General features: G+C 46.6%; 1 protein-coding gene across 5 annotated transcripts; it reads left to right on the top strand.

Moving 5' to 3' along the window:
- Positions 1 to 569: 569 nt before the first annotated feature.
- Positions 570 to 20,034, top strand: GFI1B (growth factor independent 1B transcriptional repressor). Of its 5 annotated transcripts, none has more exons than XM_062505701.1 (7): positions 574 to 869; positions 5,789 to 5,917; positions 7,238 to 7,384; positions 7,934 to 8,196; positions 8,466 to 8,603; positions 9,048 to 9,213; positions 19,702 to 20,034. In XM_062505701.1, exons 2-7 carry the CDS (start codon positions 5,803 to 5,805, stop codon positions 20,031 to 20,033), a joined length of 1,161 nt encoding a protein of 386 aa, XP_062361685.1. In that variant the 5' UTR covers positions 574 to 869; positions 5,789 to 5,802; the 3' UTR covers position 20,034. The 5 variants fall into 5 exon arrangements, with proteins under 5 accessions (XP_062361686.1, XP_062361683.1, XP_062361685.1 ...); XM_062505703.1 differs by lacking the exon at positions 19,702 to 20,034 and adding an exon at positions 9,651 to 14,169 and having other exon boundaries at positions 592 to 869; XM_062505702.1 differs by lacking the exon at positions 19,702 to 20,034 and having other exon boundaries at positions 570 to 869; positions 7,238 to 7,333; positions 9,048 to 9,644.
- The last annotated feature ends 509 nt before the right edge of the window (positions 20,035 to 20,543 follow it).

The following is a 20,543-nucleotide window of genomic DNA, read 5'->3' as shown; positions in this document are numbered from 1 at the left end:
AATTCTTATTGCTCTTGAAGAGCTTGTTGCAAAGCTGTTGTTAATGAGCTTGCTTAATGAGCTTTCTTAAATCTATATTTATACCCTGTATACAGCTGTATATAGATAGAGCAATGCCTAAAATATGTGTGGATTGCACACACATATGCCTGGGAAAATGAAGGGTGATTAACACGCATCTTCTTCAGTTATACTGTGCAAGTATTTATTCGCATTTCCTTGGAAAATGGAGAGATAAAAGATCCATTCTGGAATAAAATAATTCTGTGCATATGTGCTCAATGGTTTTGTTTATGAGCCCCAAGTATGTGAGTGTGTGTGTGTGTGTGAGACAGATGGTGTGTCTGTTTGTGAGAGATATGATGCAGGGGATGAATGTGTGTAAAAATACAGGTTTCTTAAGGGCTTTTTTAAATTTATTTTTTTTTAAGGAAAAGACAAAATAACAAATGCCTGCTCAGTACATTATTTCCTGTGTCATGCTTTTTGTCAATATGACAGAGGAGTATTCCTGCAGAAGGCAAAGCTGCCCTCAAAAGTGAAGGGTGCTGCCCCCAGGGCTTCGAGCTGGGCATCGTGAATTCTCTTCAAGTTGTCAAAGTCCTGGGAAGTTTTGATAAGCAAATACTTTCTGGGCTCTGCCTCTTATTGGCTGTTTCTTCACCGCCAGATTTTGACACAAATAATCTGATTGAAAAATCAGGGAGGGGAACAGGGGGAAGAAAAAACAGAGAGAAAAAGGAGAAGTATCTATTTCAGCCGACTGCGACCAAGTGAAAAAGTGGAAGAGGAGTCCCAAGAGAAGAGGACATCTCATTTGTCTGGGGAGATTTCAAGGCAAATCCAGTAAAGCAGAGTCCCTGAAACAGGTGATTGATTTTTCTTTTAAACACTTTAAATTGCATTGGTTTTCTCATTTTTCTGATATGTTTTTCTAAGCTTTCTTCCTCCTCCTTCTTCTTTGCTTCTCTGTGCAAACATGTAACATATTCCACTGCCTAAGCCACTTGTCCTGAGGTTTCCTTTATGGTAATAGTTCACCTGACTCATTGGAATTGAACCTTTTGAAATTATATGCCATGTACTTCACTTTCACACGTGGAAATGGCAATAGAACAAAATATAAGAGATGTGACAATGGTCTCAGGTACCTGTGTCCCAGCCAACTCCATCAGCAGGAGCTGCGGAGTTGTTTTTTTTTTTTTTTTACTTTGCCATTGAGGAAAGGGTAAACTGTGTTTTTCCTTTTAATTGCTCTTTTATAGGGCCAGACCTTTACATTCAGAGAGCAGCACACCTCTGCTGCCATCACCTGTGCCAGTTTTTGTAGGTGACAATTCCTCTCCCATTCAGGATTTTTGCTTCAAATCCGTCTTTTATTATTTTTCACCCTTTAAAAATATAGGCTGATTAAACTAACAAATTTTAGCATATGGAATTAGCTATTTATAGGCAGTTCTCATATCACAAGATTGATTCTAGGCATTAATGATTTGCAAGTTCACATCGAAATTGCATCTGTACATTAAGGAGATCTGGAATTTGGGAGAATACACTGCATAATTCCATCCATGGAAGCCTAAGGCAAAGTTTCCTAAAGCCAATGGCATTCCCAACACCACAGGGAGCTATGGGAGCTTTCTAGAGAAGAAGTGCAGCAATTACAGTCTAAATATTTTTTTCTGGGTGTTGCAGCTGTACCAGAATTTCTGTTCTACTTCTTGGACTTCATGAGTTCTTCATGAGTTACTGCTCCTGCCATAATGTCCATTTATCCAGTCTTATCACAAGAATTTAAAATGTCCTGTTCATTTTCCCAATTAAAATGTCATTTGTAAATTAATTGCCCCAAGTACATTCGATTTTGCAAGGGTGGACTAGTGAAGAAATTATTAATTTTGTTGTAAATAGCTGAAATTCTTTCAAATTTGACTTTATATTTAAAGAGTCAAGAGTCCATAAAACCTTTTTGTAAATTTTATTAGGCTCTTAAACCAGAGACACATCGTGTTCAACTTTGCATGTTTTTTGTTCAAAAATGTAGTCTTTTGAAAGATAAACTATTCTGTGGTTTTGGAAGTTTCACTTTTTCCAGAAAAAAAAGAAAAATAAGGAAAAAAAAAACAGGAAAAGGGCAATATTAAGATATAAATATAAATAATAGAAATTAAGCAATGGAAAGGAAAAAGCCCTGTTTAGCCTAAAACTTTGCATGCTCATCAACTCAGCCAAAGATGTGGTATAATGTACTACAAGTGAGTCCTAGCCTTGTAATGCCAGATTAAATTTAATGTTTCACTGAGTGTAGCAAGAAAAAGTGCTCAGTCTCTACAATTAACCTTGGAAATCTGAAAACAGAATTACTTGAATTTAGAGAAAAATACAAGTCAGCATTAGAATGGATCTTTCACTGTAAATTGGGTTCAGCGTGGCACAATCCTGCAAACACTGTTCCCAAAGGCTTCATAACCTAATTCACCAAGAGTGTGAATTCCTGTAAATTACATCAAAGGACAGTCCTGTGGGTTTGGTAGCTGAGAGCTGTCATGCAGTGAAGTGAGAGTTAGGGCTTCATGAGAACATAGGATCCAGTAAAATGAAGATCCTGGAGTCAGAAGCCACCCCTAAACTAAAAACCAAGCCCATTTGCAGTGTTTCAGTGTCCCATTAGAGTTTTACCTGGGATAGTCTGCAAAATCATCCAAAAGCATCGCTGAGGATGAAAGAACTTTGAGTTTGAACATGCAAATGCTTGATTTGCTTTCAGATCTGACTGGGGAATTTATAACTGGTGGAGTAAGCCCTTCTAAGGTGTTTCAGGTGAGGTGCCCAAAATAGTGAAGCTGCTTTTTTCCCCTTGGCTCCTGCTGTCTTTTCCTCAGGGCACATTATAACATTATAACACACCTTTATGAATGGCAGGCTAATAAGAATGTCAGTTCTAGCCACCTACTGGTTATATGTCCTATATTGAATTAATAAAAATGCCAGAACTCTTCCATTTTAGATGGGCACTTCTGCCCAAGCAATAAATTCCCTTGTGCACTTACCAGTCCAGGTAGAAACTGCTGCCGCAGGAGCTGAAATGAACAGACTCCAAAAAAAAGAAAGTTTAATTTTCAGCAAAAGGTTGAAGCTTAATTCTGTCAGAAGCTCCAATAATTCTCAAACATAGCAGAGTGCAGGGTCCATTGTGCACAGCACTGCTTTTCCTGGGAAATACAGTGAGCCATTAGGAGCAGCTGATCCCTTGCTACAGATAATCTGGAGTTTCGAGGAAAAACAGTCCTTATTCCTCCCACAATCTCTGCTTGTAGCTTTCCTCTAGCCTGGTTGTGTGAATCACAAAGCCAGTCCAGTGCAGTTGGTAATTAACTCTGCTTTGGGCTCCCAGTTCCTTTTTTCTTTCTGTAAAATGGGGTGGGGGAAGGTGACTTCCTTTTGCAACGTTCAGTCCATTGAAGATGGTTGTGCTCAGTCGTGGCCCTTATCAGCAGGCAGGATACTGGACCAAATTCGACTTTTACACAGGCTGGGGCAAACACATCCAGAAAGATTCTTTTTATTCATGGACATCTGCTTTCAACCACCACTAGAAAAGAGGGGCTGTACTTAGTGCTGTCTGCACTTGGCATATGGGCACTGCCACAAAACTTTGCTGGATTGCTTAAGCCACTCATCTCCAGTCCTCTGATTTACCTGGCTGAGCTGCCCAGCTGCTGCCACAGGATTCTCCAGGATTGTCTAGCCTGAGGGCAGGGAGAGTGGCTGTTCCAGCAGGCACAGCTGGATGCAGGCTCTCACCCTACAGTTACCCACTGCCACCGTGGAGGAAGCCCAGGGAAATGAGAGGCTTAATTCAGGCAGAGAAATCTGATGTCTGAACTTTCCTGGCATGAATACCACCCATTGTGGACACAGAGCTGCCCCACCACATGGGAAAATCCCTGTGACAGGAGTGGAAATGGCAGGTCTAAAGGGTTTGAGTCAGCACCTTAACTTAGGACAGGACTATAATGCAGGGTTGGGTGAGTGCAAAGGTAGATCAGCAAGGACTGACCAGGAGCTCAGCAGTGCTGCTGGAATGGGAGGGCCAGGGGCTGAGCAGAGCTGCTGAAGGGTTATAACCCAGTGCAGAACACCCCTGTGCTTGCCCTGAGCTGGAGCTATGTCTGTGCCTGAAGCTTTTCACTGGGCAGAGACACTTTACAGCTCTTTGAATGAACCTCATTAGAGAGTTCCAGGAGAGCAAAAAGCATCCGTGTACTTCAGTGCCCCTTGCCCCAAGGGCTTGCTTATGGTTCATCCTCAGTGCTGTTCTGTCCTTTTTCTAAAATTAAATTAACAGTCTGCTCTTGGCCTCAGCTTTCTATTATTCATCTCAAGCTACACGTAAATTTCTTGGAAAAAAGATGAAGAAAAACAGGTGAGTCATTTCAGAAGAAAAAATTATTAGAGTCAACAGGAATTATCCCTGAAATCATAGTTGGAACAGTGGGAATCCTGGACCAGATTTAAAAAGACAGCAGCATATCCAAAGGCAGTTGAGCTGGGGGCACCCTGGCAATCCCCTTGGTCCCAGCAGACCTGGCTGTGGGAATCCCACAGCTTCAGGCACCACTGTAAATGTGGCCCTCAGACCTTTAAACAACACCACTGTGCTCTGTAATTATATTTAGCATGAAGGGGTAGTACAGGCACTTCTGAACTCTGGGGAACAGACCTTTCTGTCCCTGCCTCTTTGGGATTCCAGGACTGCTCTGTCATTGGGCAGACATTTCATATCATTCCTGCTTAACAGGAGCAAACTTTATGGATTTTGTGGGGTTTTCTTTAGTAAATAAGTAGGTTCCACTGAATTGCTCTCAGGAAGGAATAAAAATAACAGTTTCCAGTCAACAGAAAGCCAGTACTTAAATACTGACTTTTCAAATTAAATATAGCAAGATTTGTTTTTAGTGCCTCTATCCTAAACAATTACAAGGGAAAATGCAAATACACATGCAAATAAGGCACCCGCTGATATTACTGCACACAACATTGTCCCTGTTGCCACCCTGCCTCCACCAGAACAGTTACCAGCCCCAGGGAGCAGGCACAGGGTGGGCTGGGTTCTGGGTAGCAAAGATAAGACACGCATTGCAAGAGAATTTGGTATGATTAAATTTCAGAATTTTATGTTTGTCCCTAACCTGCCATTTCAACGGTCTGTAATATTTGAGTTGGGTCCAAAAAGTGACTTCTCACCCAGCCCTCCTGCCCTGCCTCTGCTCTGTTGTTTGTCAGCCAGAACTCCAACTACTCAAGCAAGAGGGAAACTCTCCACACATCACTCTGCAGGGATTTCCCTGTCTCTCTCCTATTATTGATGTAGTTTCTATCATTATTGTTTCTATAATAATTTCACAGTAGAGCTCAGGCCATGGCTTGGGACTGGGCCTTTCCAGGTCCAGCACAAGCACTGAGACTTTCTCCAATGGGGATCTTTAAGTCGTGGTACCCCCTCTGTATCCTGTCAGGGAGATCAGAGATGCAGCCTGTCCTGTAGTCAGAGCAGGACTACAAGAGACTGGTCCTGGTTTCCAGAGTGTCTTCCCCAGGCAGTTTTGACCTGTAGCACAGCTCTCAGGTTAAGCCTGTCCCTGTTTCTTTTTCTGTAATCCTTTTCCTCAGCCTGGAGTAGATTGTGAAGTGTGATTTTTCCAGGGTGCACTTAATATCAAACAAGTGGGAAGCTACTCCCCAAGCCACAGAAGTTTACCTGGTGTTTTTCTGTGTTCCATCCCAGAAAGTGAATGGAAGATGCCACGCTCCTTTTTGGTCAAGAGCAAAAAGGCTCACACCTATCACCAGCACCGCTGTGTGGACGATGACCTGCCAGTACTCACATGGAGTCCAGTCACCTCTGCCTTCACTGGTGAGTCAATCCATCCCCTGGGCTTGCAGGAACACACTGAGATAAATCAATAATTCAGTAGGCAGCTAAAGGAGCAGGAGGAGAGAGCTAAAGAACATCCAAGGGTTTCCACACAGGGATGTCAGTGTAAGGGTGGGCTGATCCCTTACTGTGTGTCCTTTCTCTGCACCAAATCCACGCTGATCCTCCCTTTGCTTCCTGCTGGGTTGCTGGGGAGATTTGAGCTATAAGGTGCTGTGTGGAGTTGGTCACATTTGTGAAAAATGACCAACTTCAGGCCACTAACAGCTGGGAAAAGAGCTTGCAGTGGGTTGTCAGTCTCCTACAAACTCACAACTCTGCCACCTCCATCTCCAGTTCCCTCTGTGTTCGCTGCCCACATTCCCTCTGGACTGCATCTTCTCCACCTCGGGGTGTTACCATCTCTTCGTGGTGCTACCGCCACCCAACACAGTTCTGCCCATCCCTGCTCTCCTCCCTCTGCTCCTGCTCCTGCTCCTGCTCTCCCACAGCCATCCTAGCAGTGGCAGGGCCAGGGTAATTATCTTCTTCCTTCAGGCACCATTCAAATTTTCTTTATTCAAATTTAGGATCAATTTTCCCTTTGTTCTAGCCCTGGCTATCAAATTAGAGATAAGTTTGATAAAAAAGTAAGGAAGTAACATTTTAATTTCCATTCCTGCCATCATCCTTCAGCCATTTGTTGTGTCTCTGGTGCAGTGGCAGGTTTTGAAAACAGATAAATACTGTCCTTCAGCAGATCTGTCCCATCTCCAGCAGAAAGGAGACACATGTTAGACCTCTGTCCATTTTAGATTCTTACTACAAAGTTTCACAAGGGTGGGTTGGTGTCTTTAAGGGCTGGGACAAGCATGGAGAAATAAATGGGCAGGAAGAAACAAGGCTCAGTGCATAAGGACTTGCCTCCCCTCTTTGCTTCCCTACTTGGCTGTCCATAACTCCAAGTTAACAACTCTCTCAGGAGAGGGGTGGGAAGGTTAATAAGTTAGTGATTGTTAGTTACCCACACAAACAGGAATGCTTTTAAATAGGGAAATTATTCTTACAGCATAATTCTAGGGTTGATTTTCTCTCACTGTATCAGGTGTCAAGGATCCTATCACCTCATCCTGCTTGGAATTTCCCTTCCTCAGCAATGGGCAGACCTTGAATGCTGCTTGCATCGGTCTGCACTTCCTCAGGGAATTGAGCATGGGTGGCTGTGCCCAGGCAGGAGTTCACACATGAGTACAAAACTCACCTAAACAGACTGTTCTTGTAACAGCAAGAGTGGCAGAACTGTGATGTTGCTCTTTACAGCCACAGGGAACAGGACACCAGAGGACATCAAGAAACAGGACCTGGGATGTGTGGTTCCAAAACAAGAAAAGGACCCACCTGAACTGAAAGAAGAAGGTATCCCTGTCCACTACCTGAGCAGGATGCTTCCAGGCCCTTCAGCCCAAGGTTGGCTACCCAAAACTCCAATTGCAAAAGAGGTCAGGTCTGAGCTGGTTATGAAGCCCCTAAAACTGGACCCAGATTTTCAGTAAATGAGAGCTCTTATTTTGACATCAATGGTCAAACTCGTCCTGGGCAGAGCTCATCAGGAGCATTCTGTATTTCCCTTTTCTGGGAAAAGGTCCACACCAGAAAGAATGAAGGATAGTGCTGTTGTTCCCAATGAGTGAACCTCCCCATCTCAGTGCAGCTCTGTGCTGAGTGGCTCAAGGCAGGTGCCCACAGGACACTTGTTCAAACACCCCATCAAGGAGGACTAGCAGGAGTCTTAATATTTCCTTAGCCATAAAATTTCCATGGCATTCTTTGCCATAAAATTACCTCAGATTAAAATCAGAGTCACAACAGGAACTTTACCTGGGGAATCAGGATTTCAATCGAGGAGAAGTTGCCAACTGCAACTCCCCAGGTCAGGCAAGATGGGGAAGTTTGTACAGGTGCCCAGCTTCAGGCAATGGTGTGACACTTACCTCTCCCTCTCCTTTACAAACTCAGAGATGGCCATGCCAGGGCTGCAGATGAAGGATTGCACTAACACAGCAAGCACCCCAACCTTCTACAAAGCTGGCTTTTCCTGGGATGCTTTCCACATGCCATACAGCTACCAGCAGATGTCTTCCAGCATGCAGTCAGCCCTGCTGGAGCACCCTGTGAGCCTGTATGGGAGCCACCTCCTGCCAAGCACTGAGCCCCCCCTGGATTACAGCCTGCATTATTCCTCAGACATGGAGACCTTCCACTGTGTGAAGTGCAACAAGGTGTGTGTTGGATGACAATCTCTGGGATGGGGAAGGCCTGGAGGGATTTTCATAGCACACATGAAGCATGAAACCCATTCTTTATTTGGTCACACTGAAGTGTGTGGCTCAGAGTGGGGCCTGCAGTCAGGAGAACAAGGCACTGGGAATTGCTGCAGTTCACATGAGTTCTCACAGAGTGGAGAACTAAATAAAGAGAAGGACTTGAAAACAGAGATGGAGGTGCAGCCACGTCGTGTCAGAAAAATCACTGGGATTTTGTTTTGCAGGTGTTCTCCACTCCCCATGGACTGGAGGTCCATGTCCGAAGGTCTCACAGTGGGACCCGTCCCTTTGCTTGTGAAGTGTGTGGCAAAACCTTTGGGCACGCTGTGAGTCTGGAGCAGCACACCAACATCCACTCCCAGGTGGGTGGCAAGGTTCCAGAGAACCAGCTCTGGACCTCAGGTCTTGCTTAATCCATTGTAGAGGAAGTGACACTTCCTAGGTTACAAACATGATGCCTTTCCTGTGGCATGCAGTGACAAGGACAGGAGCTCTGAAAATCACAGGTCATAGCTCTTGGTCTCACAAATCTCAGACTGCCCTTCAGAATTCCTTGGAAGGGAAGGGAGGATCATTGCTACTCACTCTTCTGTGCCCTCACCTCCTGCTAAAGGGTGCAGGAGTTTGGATCACAAGATGTGATCCATTTCCATAATTAACCCTCCCTGCATTCCCTTTGTGCTGCACCCAGTGTTAGTCCACGAGCCAAGGAGATTTGCTTATCAAATCTACAATTCTCATCACTCTTCAAGCTCTGTCACATGTCTTGCAGCCTCAGACATCCCATGATTTTCCTTCCCCAACAGGAAAGAAGCTTTGAGTGCAAGATGTGTGGGAAGACATTCAAACGTTCCTCCACCCTCTCCACTCACCTCCTGATCCACTCGGACACACGTCCCTATCCCTGCCAGTACTGCGGGAAGCGCTTCCACCAGAAGTCAGACATGAAGAAGCACACGTACATCCACACAGGTGAGAAACAAAATATTCCAATGAGAAAACAACAATTAGAGCCCATCATGCCCATGTACATGGCCTCCAGACACAGAGGTATTAGACTGGGGATAAGTGTCCAGAGGCATTGGAAAGTCATTATACCATGTGGGGTGAGACAGCAGGAGGCTGAAGCACATCTGCCTGACAAGGACGTGGTTACTGGCCAGCCTCTGGTGCATGTCGGGGTTGTACCCAGCCATGGATGCAGGGAATGGGTTATTCAGCTGGAGAGGACCATCCCTGGTTCTTCCCACCCTCTGGTGCTGGATCACAGTCCACACACACCACCAGGAGAGCTGGGCTGTTAGCACCCTGATACCCAAGCAGGTCTGACTCTGCTAAAAAGCATTTCTATCTCTGTTCCTTCACCTGTTAAAGCGGGGGGTTTTTTTACCATTTTCTGTGCCCTGCAGGGGAGAAGCCCCACAAATGCCAGGTGTGTGGCAAAGCCTTCAGCCAGAGCTCCAACCTGATCACCCACAGCCGCAAACACACGGGCTTCAAACCCTTCAGCTGCGAGCTCTGTGCCAAGGGCTTCCAGCGCAAGGTGGATCTGAGGAGGCACCGAGAGACCCAGCACAGCCTCAAGTGATGGCTGGCTCCAGGTCTTTGCTGGAGCTCCCACTTCATGCTCCAGGGAAGAAAACTGTCCCCATCCACCTCATAAAGCTCCTAGGGTGTCCTATGCTCCCCTGGGGACTGGCCAAGTCATGCATTGGTTTTCGTGTTTGGCAGTACAGGGCCTTACACATCCCAAAGAAACCTGTGGGAACTTTCACTTTTTTAATTGCAACAGGTACCAGCCCAGGTCTGACATCACCTGCTCAAGTGTAAACCCAGAGGAATTCCTCCAAGGTCACTATTACTCTGGATTTACACCAGGAGCAGAATCCAGTTTGTCAGGCTGCCCAGTGGGGAGGAGGGGACTCCTAGGCTGGTGGCAGCAACAATCTGTGCCAAGCTAGTGCTGTAACCATGTTGTGCTCTGATGGCTGAGAAGATAAGCCCAGGGCATGCAAATAGACTGCATTCAGTCAGCTGTGCTCAACCTGGACAGGCCTTCTGCAGAGACTTGCCAGGCCATAAATTCTGCCAACAGACACCTTAAAGTAATTTCTTTCAGCAGAGCATTTACTGTGATCAAATGACAAGTTAACTGTGCTGTATTTTTAGCTTGGAGTGGGAGGAAAATACTGAAGAAACAGCTCCTATCCCTAGCAGATAACAGGGGTCTCTAAATACATTCCTCAGAGACATCACACTGCAGAGATCCCAAGCAGGCTCCAGGAAGAGCCACACCACAGCACCAGGCAGGACTAATAATCCCCATGTCTTGGTACCATGGGAGAGTCTGCCTGCTCTTGGAATCGGGGCTGGTATGTCCCACAGTATTTCCCTGCAGGCTGGACGTGCCAGCTTAGAGCTGTCCCGAGCAATCCTGAGTCACTGCACGGGCAGGAGTGACCCTGGATATCGATGTCAAGGGCCAGAGTTCTGCTTGCCAGGCACTCTCCTCAAGGAGGAAGTGACCGAGCCTGTACATGTTGGCAGAGCATGCAAGCACCTCACAAATATTACACAAAGAGAGCAGTGGTATTTCCTCCTTTTGCCAGGTCTAGGGGTTGAAGCAAAGCACTGGAGCAAGTAAAGAACCAGTTCTCCTCCAAGCTCTGCCAAATTCTCTCTCTATAACCTTTGACAGGTCACTGCACTGGGCTTTTGTTTTTCCACCCCTCCTGGTGACATGGGGCCATTCACTCAGGTTTGTGGAGTCCCCTGAGTTCTAAACAGGAAGGACAAAGTATTATTATAACATTATTATAACACAGACAAGTGTTTTCAGTTAATTGGGGCACTGTAGCAGCACATAGCTCATTCTATAACTGCATCCCTCAACACACAGCCTTGGACAATGACACCGGTGGGAATTACCCTGGGAACAGGCTGTAGGCATTTCACTCCAAAGGCTTATGAAGGAAGGCTGCCATCATGGGCAAAGACAAAATGGTCCAAGTGGAAAATTCATGTATTCCAAGGAGAGAACTGCCCTCAGTTCCACTGCTGTAAGTCCCAAGTTATTCTCCTAAAACCTGAAATGTACTTTCCCCTTTAATGCTGTTCCTAAGATCTAAGTCGTTAATATGTACCTAGAAGTTCAAACCCAGAGTCTGTACTCCTGGCTTTACTTGTACACTGTAAATATGTATTTATACTTATTCTAATGTATATTTTTTATTGCATTATACCAGACAGTGACATGTGCAGGCCTGCTGGGATTTATCTGATAAATCTGTTCCTTCTCAGTAACTGGGCTAACACAGTTTATTTCATGTTCAAAACTCTCATTTAAAGAACGGCTCATACCTGACTCTGGTACACAGGCAGTGGGGATGGGGTGAAAAAGGAGAAGGGAAAGAGTCTAGGGTTGCTCTTTATGGTTTGAGTGGGAATAAAGATGGAAATTCACATGCAGGAAAGGGCTCCCATTAGAGAGACTTTCATCCTGGAGACAGATTGCTGCAGAGCCCCACGGAGCCAGAGCCAGCACTGCAGAGCAGGAGGGCCACACCAGGAGCACGGAATGTGTGTCCAACAGACAGTGCCAAAGCCTCCAGTAAATCCCTGCTGTCCTTCCCTGAGCCATTCTGGGGAAGGTGCATAACCTGTGGTGGAACTGGTCCCCAGCCCCACACACACCTGTGAGCACCCACACGTGAACAAGACTTGCTCAAGGTAAAGTCATTTCAGCTTATTAAAATTACTGCCCAAAATGCAAACTGTGTTTGTAATTCCCCTTGTCCTTCACTAATCTGCAAACAGAAATATTCAAAGAGGGTGTCAGCTCCTGGACTGCTAAGGAGCAAAACCCTCCAGCCCCAAACCACACAGGCACACCAGCACAGACTTCCCTGAGGACAGCAGGAGTGTCTGACTCATGTAAATCTTCCCAATTTTGCCCACTGGAGTCAAGTACTGGCACACTTGCATCAATTGGCAAGAGTGCCTGTGACCACTCATAAAACCAAACCAGACAGCTATTTCTTCTGAGCCTCATGGAGAAGAGCTGTTGTATCCCTTAGATTTTCATTCCTGCCCTTGATTTCCAAGGTACAGAGGAGCTATAACCTGCAATGGACAGCTGGGATCTTATCTCCTGTATGCTCCCACAGCTCCTCCCTCCAAACACATCACCCCAGTCCTGTCTGCTATTCCCCCAGGACTCCAGGGTGGGCTACTGAGCCCAGATATCCCTGAAGAGCAGCTACACTGCAGGAAGCAGTGCCAGGAGGGAACTGGTGCTGTTAACACTTGGCCTGGTGTTTGTGAGAAGCCTGGGGAACACATCCACGAGATCCAGGGATGACTTTGACTGGATGGGCAGTGAGTGGGGAAGCACGCAGGAATGGCTGCAGGCAGTGTGTGGCTGCAGAGCTCAGGAGAACACATCTGTGGCCAGAGCAGTGCAGGGGATCCAGGCCGACCGTTCTCACAGGTACAGGCAGCATGTCAGAGGCACAGCCTGTGGAGGAGAGCCACTGGCAAAGGCACCAGCGAGACAGAACAGCCAGAGACAGGAGGTGTCAAAAGGGAGGAGGAGCAGAGGGAATTAACTTGCAATGTTTTCCACTGAGACACTACAGTTTCTTCCCCTTGAGTAGTGAGTTGCCACTTTAAGATCACCTAATGCCCAAACCCTGGCATTGCTTGAGGCTTATGGAGGTCAGCAGCCTGAAGGAAGAACAAGGCAGAGCCCCACTGCCCCTTCTTCCCTCCCAGCACAGCAGCAGCTATGGGCAGACCTGCTACAAAGGGCAAAGGGCTCCCCAGATCCTTGGAGCTGCTGAATCTACACCATGGGTACCCAAGGATGCTCAGCACCTGTCAGGACCAGGCCATGGCTGTCACCAACTCTGAACACACCTGGCCTTGCTCTCCAAACATGCAAATCCTCCTCGTTTTGACCACTCTGGTACAGCCCCTTTCCCATCACCTCCCCTTGCACCTCAAATATTCTAGTCAGTCAGTCAAGGAAACAGATAGCAAAAAGCAAAATCTCAACTAATCTTTGTGGCTAAAGAAAGAGCTGATTGTCTTTGCCTCTCTTTGAGCCTGCTCTGTATCCTGTACTTCCCCAGTCCCCTTCACACCTCCTTTCCTTTATCGCTAGGGGGAAAAAATCCTGGTCTCTGGGCTGTTTTGTTTAGCAAATGAGGGACATGCAAAGCACTAACCCCGGGCATCTGTCAGGAGGAGAGAGGTGCCTCTGTGTCTTCCAGACAGCCTTGAGGCACTGAGAGCAGCAGCCCAGAAGAGCTGTGATTAAGGGTGGATTTCAGTCTGGACACTGGATGAATCTGTCTTCCTAATGAGGACAGAGCCAAGGGACCCCTGCAGGAAGCAGAGGGGTGTTCCCAGCTAGCACAGCATTAGGCTGGAGCTTATCTTCAGGTTTTAATAACCTCACAGTGTGCAATCCTGGAGAAGGCCAGATCCTGAAGCTTTCTTGCGTTGTTAGGGAAGCCCTAAAACAAACTGAGAGGAAGGACAGGGAAGAATTGGACTCCAGTTGGGTGCAGGTTCTACTGGTTAAAGTTATTTGCTGCATCCACTTGATTCCCGCCTTAGACATCATGAGAAAGGGTTTTCAGTGAAAAAAAGGTAAGAGCAGAGTCCCTTGTTCTCACAGCAGATTGTTCCCTAGTCACAGGTGATGGAGACACAGCAGCAGTTTAATTCCAGCCATCAGCACAGCACACAAAAAGGAACTTGAAGGTGTGGGGCAGTCTCCCAGAAATAGCTACCTGCACATTTCCTTGCACAGGCAGGAAAACATCCCTGCCTGCCATTAAGGTTCTAACATGGGACAGGATATGGAGTTCATCCTGCAAAGCTGCTATAGAACAATAAAAAAACCATTTTTTAAACATTTAATCTGCTCACAAAGAAGAGATTTTTTGCCCCTTTTCACCTGGAAGCACATCCAGTCAGAGGAGGCAACCCAGAACAGCCACAGAAAAATTATTCAGGGATAGTGAATCTCTGTGCTGGATGAGAAGTAAGAAAACAAAGACCCCCGCAGAATTCCTGGCCCGCCATCTTAAAACTAACAGTCACCATGGACACACACTGATCTTAAAGCTGCAACTTTAAGCTGAGACTTAAGATCTGCCACGCATTTCCTGCATGACCTTGGGCAAGACTTGAGTGCTGGATTTCTGAAGTTGTTCAGCACATTGTGAAGCTCTCAGCTCTTCACCCCATCTGTGAGAGGAGGGTAATCATTCTCCCTGCCCCCTTCATTTCACTTGTTTATTTCAACTGTAAGATAGTCAGGAATGAGACTGCTCCTCCTTATCTTCCACATCCAGCACCTCGTACAATGGAGCCTTGATCTGGGCTGGACTGCCCCAGCACAACTACAACACCAATAACCAGTGACAGGAACTGAATCCAGCAAAGGACCCTCATCCCAGAACTGGCTCAGCAATCCTCCAGGCAGGCAGACCCTGCAATAAACCCACTAAACTCAAAACCAGCAGAGGAACAGGGCGAGCAGCAATACAGGGAGGATAAACCAGACAAGAGCATTTCCACTCATGAATAATATTGCAGGGAGAGAGACAGAGCTGGATATGGATGCTGTAAACATCCCACTCAATGCCTTCACTTGGAATGTGCTGCTTCAATCTGAGCACTTCTCAATCTGCTCCTTGGGCTGATTTTGACCTGTGGGCCCAAGGGGCATCCGTGTCCACAGCACCAGCCGGCAAGGCAGGCAGAGAGCAGAGAGTCCTCAGGAATGGGGAAATCTGGGGCTGGGGAGGAGCTGAGCATGCACTGAGCTCAGCTTTGGTCTGATAAGTTTATCAAGCACTGCCGGCTGCTAACTGTCAGCCAGGGAAGGGAGCCTGTTAGGGAGGAGGAACAGCTCCCAGGGCAAGATAGGACAGCCCAGGCCTTATCAGAGTGCCTGAGCCAAAGAGGGAACTGGAGAGTGAGCACTTTCCAACCACTTCATCTGAGCAACAGACAGATTGGCAGGAAAGGCTTGTCATCCTTTGCCTCTGCCACCCAGGGAGCCCCCATCCATGCAAATAACCTGGGTAAGTGCAGCCTGGCAGCTGCAAATGTGAACACTGGGACCTGAGGGAGTGCATGGGGAAGGTTTTCTTAGAGCATTGCCTAGTGTGAGAATCAGATTTACAACAAGCAATTCTGATGCTTACTGTGCGAGCTGCTCCCGTTCAGTGCCCAGAGCAGCTTCTCCCCTCTGCTGCCTTCCCTGAGGTTTGGGAGGGGGATCTTCCCCTTCACAGTTGCACCAGTCACTAAGGTTTGGTGTACAGATAATTGCTCTGTCTCTGCAAAATAGTAAAAACCCCTGAGTGAATAGAAGGGGGGAAATCCTGGCTGTTCCCATTCGAGCTGCAAAAGCATGAGCCTGCAAACAGACCTTGACATCTTCTTGTAGTGCAGCAGAAACCAAATCAATACAGCTGAAGATCATAGCAGGGACAACCTCCTGTGTTTGGATGAGCTCCCCTGGACCTGTTTGAGCTCCCTCTGCAAACACCTCAGCCATGACAGGGAGGGGAATGAGAGGTTCCTGCAGGGCACATCCTCTGCCTGGTTTCCCTGATCAAGATGGGTCATGCAGGATGAACCAGTGTCACACCTACAGCTTTAACATGTTTCTTTAGTCTGCCAGACCACACTGTTATCAGGTCACTTCTCATCCAGACCATACAGATAGCCCTCATCTTACACCCCACCACCTTTGGTTCAGGCTGGTGTCTTGGGTCCTGCCTGTATCTGGGGATTTTACTGGGATGCAAGCCCTGTCCCTGTGCTGGGAGGATGTGCTCATCCTTAGCTGCCTGGGTGCAGTACTGTCCCCAGCTCTCCATGGGATATGAGGCAGGGAACCCTCAGGAGTAGATCAGGAGATCTCTGCTGTGACCTGGTGACTCAGGTTTTCTTCCTTTTTGGTAAGAAACTTACCTAGGAAACTATTTTTCTGCTCCTAAACCACATATCTAAACCAGGGCAGAAGTCCTACCTTGTATGCACCTACTTCTCTCCCTGAAGAGAGGGAGCCCAGTATCTGTAGGCATCTAAAGTTACATGAGTTGAGTCACAGCCCTGTGGTTTCTGCACCACTCTCAGGCTGAGTTTCTCACAGCTGATTCTGCTCCAGCCCATAATCTACAGTTCTCCTGGTCGTGAGCAACCTCTAAGCCATTTAATTCCTCTGTGCATCATGGGCTCCTCAGCAAGCTCCAACAGCCATATTCAGCACAAGCCAACACATTTCTGATGTTCAAGGCTTCCTCATGAAGAGCAAGAGGTTTAAAAACCCATCTCCATTGATTCTGCTTCCCTCTTGAATAATTTTAAAGCCATGGAACTTTATCTTACATCCCAGGCTCATCTATATTAGGACCTTTGGTGGGATTTTTAGCAGTGGTCAAGTTCACTGGTTTTTTCTCTTTATAAGTAGAGGTTATCTCTTGTCTCAGCTAAGGAAGGGGAAGTTGGAGATGACAGAGCATTTCTGTTCCTGAAAGGGCCCCATCCTGAGAGTGTGGACATGGTGAAGCAGTGTGTCAGTCAGACATCCCTGCCTCAGCTCCTTATTTAGATCCAGCCTGTAGCAGCTTCAAGATCTGCAGATAAGAGCAAGGGAGAATTCCTGCACGTGCACAGCAATATACTGGAGTTGAATCATGAAAAACCCCACAAAAACCCCATAAAGCATTAAAGCAAGGTCTCTGCATTAGGATCTGCCTTAAAACATTTGTCCAAAGCCGAGTAGGACAACAAGAAATGGAACTCAGGTGAGCTAGACGTGCAGTCTTGTTTATTAACCAACTTTTATCTTACCTCCTTGAAGTATTAAAACTAAGTACAACATTCCAAGTTAAAACTCTTCTTAGGACAAGTGTCATGTACTACTGATAAGAATTTATTTCTGAATTATGCTTATGAGTGTCATAAAAAAACCCTAATTTTCTTAAAGGCAGAGCTGACAGGGCAGAAGGCCTTGGGTTTCAGACTGCGTGTGCATGAGACAGCTGAGGTTTCTCATGTTACCTGGAATTCAGGGAAACAGCTGGAAAGTCAGAGAGCCATGTCCCTGTGCCTGCTACACCGTGCCACAACCGTGGTGGTGGAGAACTCAGCAAGACTGATAATACTTTGCATTGGAATTGCTCATAGTACCTAAGGATTTCAAAAGGGCACAACATCCAACGGGCTGCAGGATTTAGCCCCGAGCCTAAAAGTTTTCACAGCATCATTATTAATTTTGCAGAATCACAAACTTTGTAGTCACCAGGAACAATAATTTCTCTTTTGGGGGTACCACCTCGTTGTCCTCTCTTCCTCAATCCCAAAGTGCCTGGCAATCTTAGCTCGGGAGGGAATGTGACTCAAGCCTTCAACTGAAGGGCTGTCACTGGCAAACCCTGAAAGCTGGATGTGGCTGTGGTTTTATCACTGGCCACCAGCTGCCTCTACAGCTCTTGCCTCCTCCCCAATGATTCAGCAAATCTTCTTCGAGGAAAAAAACAAGCACACAAGTGAACAAATCACAATGTCAGATTACAAAGATGAGCGGGGAAAAGCTGGGGCTCGAAGGAGGGAGATAAAAGTTGAAGTTACATGAGCCAAGGATGAAAATGCCCAATAAGGACAAAGTTTCCTCGTAGGGGAGCAATAATAACGTGGAAAAAAGTGTTGTAGTTTGGATACTTCATGCTGTGAAACATTGCTAAGAGTAAGAGAACACAATGTGGAAGGAAATGAAGCATATTCTACCCTTTACTATCTGGGCATTGCACAGGGCTGATAGGGATTTTTACTGGTATAGATGAGAACTGAACAGTCCATTCTGGCTTACGCTGCAACAGAGTTCCCCTAAGAAAGCTATTTTCAGAAGGAGTTTCTAATCTCTGTAACCAAGACTTCCAATAATCTGGAAGCCCCTTGCCAGGCACTTTGAATGTCACTGTTCCTGGAAAAAAGGATGCAAGTTATTAGCAGAGGGCAGTTGGAGGTAATGTTTTAACTCCTGACAGCTTTGCCCACTGCATCATATTTTTATATCATAGCCCTTTTCCATAAACGTTTTGTTTCCTGCTTGAGGTGAAACACAGGATCAGTGTAACAGATCTACAGAATAAAAAGTATAAAAGAAATTCCAGCCAGACTTCAGCTAGGAGATGTATTAGTTCCTCTAATGGCATTCCACTCCACTCAGAGCCCAGACTACCAAGAATGTCATGAACTCTTAGGGAAAATAAGTGTTTGGAATTTATGGAGAGCTCATTCCACACTTGGGGAATCTCTCAACCCATCGAGTCCTCTAGTATCTGTGAGAGAGATGCAGCCTTCCCCTGGATTAAATGCAACACAAAAAGTAAGCCCAGAAGGAAGGGGAGCTCAGGAACTGTGGACACAGAGGGAACAGGGTTTTGGGGTACATACTTACACTGCTGCTCTTCCCTAGGAAATACAAAAGAGGGAACAATAGCACAACCCAGAGGCTTTCCCCTCCAGCTAACCTGGGATATTGTCGCTGTGTAAGCCACGTAGAGTGCCAGGGGTGTCTCCTTTTAAAGCATTTCCTTGTGCTGTGCTGCCATCTGCTTTCACAGCTCTGGGAGTCTCCCCTCAGGTCTGAAAACACTTAGGCGAGCTCTAGAACTCCAGTGTCAGCCCACCTGAAAATGGGAGAACTTATCACCAAGTTCAAATGTTTAAAGTGTGGCTACAGAGGAGATGGGGACTCCATTTAGGAGGAGTCACATGGAGCAAATGAGGGGTCACGGGTACAAGTTACTCCTGGGGAGATTACGCTTGGATGCTAGAGGACAGTTTTACACACTGAGAGCAATCAGTCATTGGAATGACCTCCCTAGGGAAGTAGTGGATTCCCCAGCACTAGACACTTCCCAGATCTGCTGGACTCTCTTATCTAGACCGGGCTTTTGCCAAGGGAGGTTGGATAAGGTGATCCTTGAGATCCCTTCCAAACTGGTATTCTTTGTTTCCATCGAAATGTGCCACTGCTGCACCCTACAGGTTAAAAACAGTTCTTTCATCATTATTCACAACTTCTAAGCCAGGCTTATGGTTTTGTGGGGGGAGGCTGGCTCCTGGATGTCTGGGGCTGGTTCCATTTCTACCCCATCCCAGAGGTCTCACAGGAGGAACACTCCCAGTTCCCACCTGGCTGGGATGAGCAGGAGGAAGAGAAGGAGCTGTAAAACAGACACACAGACATGCCACCAAGCCTGACTCAAAGGCTCCATAGTAGTGGAGGACACAGGCCTCAGTTGTGCCAGAGATGTCCCACATGCTGGCTCCCCATGGGAAAGGGAGAGCTCAGGAACAGGAGGGAGATGGGCTGGAGCCCTTCACCTTCTGAAGCTGCTGCCTTGTTCTGCTTTATCTCTTTAGGTCTAGCACAACAGAGGAAGCACAAAGAGAAACTGCCTGGCAGGGGCCACTCCAGGAAAAGTCCACTTGAGTCGAGGGGTCCTGGGGATGTGGTGAAGAGCAATGCCCTTCCCAGCACACACCATACATCCTGGGGTGCAGCAAATCTGTCTTTCTGCCAGGAATCAATGCCATATGTTCCTGAGTCCCCACTGGTTCCTATTGGCTTTGCCAGAAGAAAAATATGGGAGATCTCCCACAAGAAACATCTTTCATTTTCTCACTGTTGGCCTTCATCTGCACTGGAAAAAAAAAAAATCTTCATGGCATTTTCCTCTTGCATTGCCCCTTGATGCGGAGGTTGGGCCAAAGATAAATGAACCCATTGGTCACTTGGCTGAGTCCATTCTCTTCTGAAATATGGAGCACAAACTTCATTTTCACGTGATTCAGTCACAGCCTCATGTCTGTTTGAGCCACAGGCAGAGTGCAAACCTGATCCCTGCCCTGTTTCCTAGAGAGGGATATAACAATTCCTGTTTTTGGGGCAACAACCTGATTGGCATCAGCATGACCTATTGCCCGCACAATCACATCTCTGTGATAAAGAAATTTCACCTAAACCACTGGATGCTGCTGACCAGACCTGAAAAAAATTGTACACCAATGCTGTGGAGAAATGGGTGTATACATTTTCATAATAATTGGCTAATGAGTCCTCTAGGAAGCTCAACAAGCACCCAAGAGAGAGGCAAGAATCCAAATGAGCTGGTAAAACACCAGAGAGGAAGAATAACAGAGAAACTGCATTCCCAAATCTCTCTGAGTGTGCAAAGTAGAGTCTGGTACAGTACAGGATGGTG

This window comes from Cinclus cinclus, chromosome 19 (assembly GCF_963662255.1).
Source record: "Cinclus cinclus chromosome 19, bCinCin1.1, whole genome shotgun sequence".
Classification (NCBI taxonomy): domain Eukaryota; kingdom Metazoa; phylum Chordata; class Aves; order Passeriformes; family Cinclidae; genus Cinclus; species Cinclus cinclus.
This window is presented reverse-complemented; position numbering and strand designations above follow the sequence as displayed.

Bases quoted from the DNA above. Each gene is read 5' to 3' on its own strand.
- GFI1B (XM_062505701.1), top strand. From the start codon at position 5,803: ATGCCACGCTCCTTTTTGGTCAAGAGCAAAAAGGCTCACACCTATCAC. The intron at 5,918-7,237 runs GTGAGTCAATCC...TGCTCTTTACAG, and splicing joins AGTCACCTCTGCCTTCACTG to CCACAGGGAACAGGACACCA. The intron at 8,197-8,465 runs GTGTGTGTTGGA...TTTGTTTTGCAG, and splicing joins ACTGTGTGAAGTGCAACAAG to GTGTTCTCCACTCCCCATGG.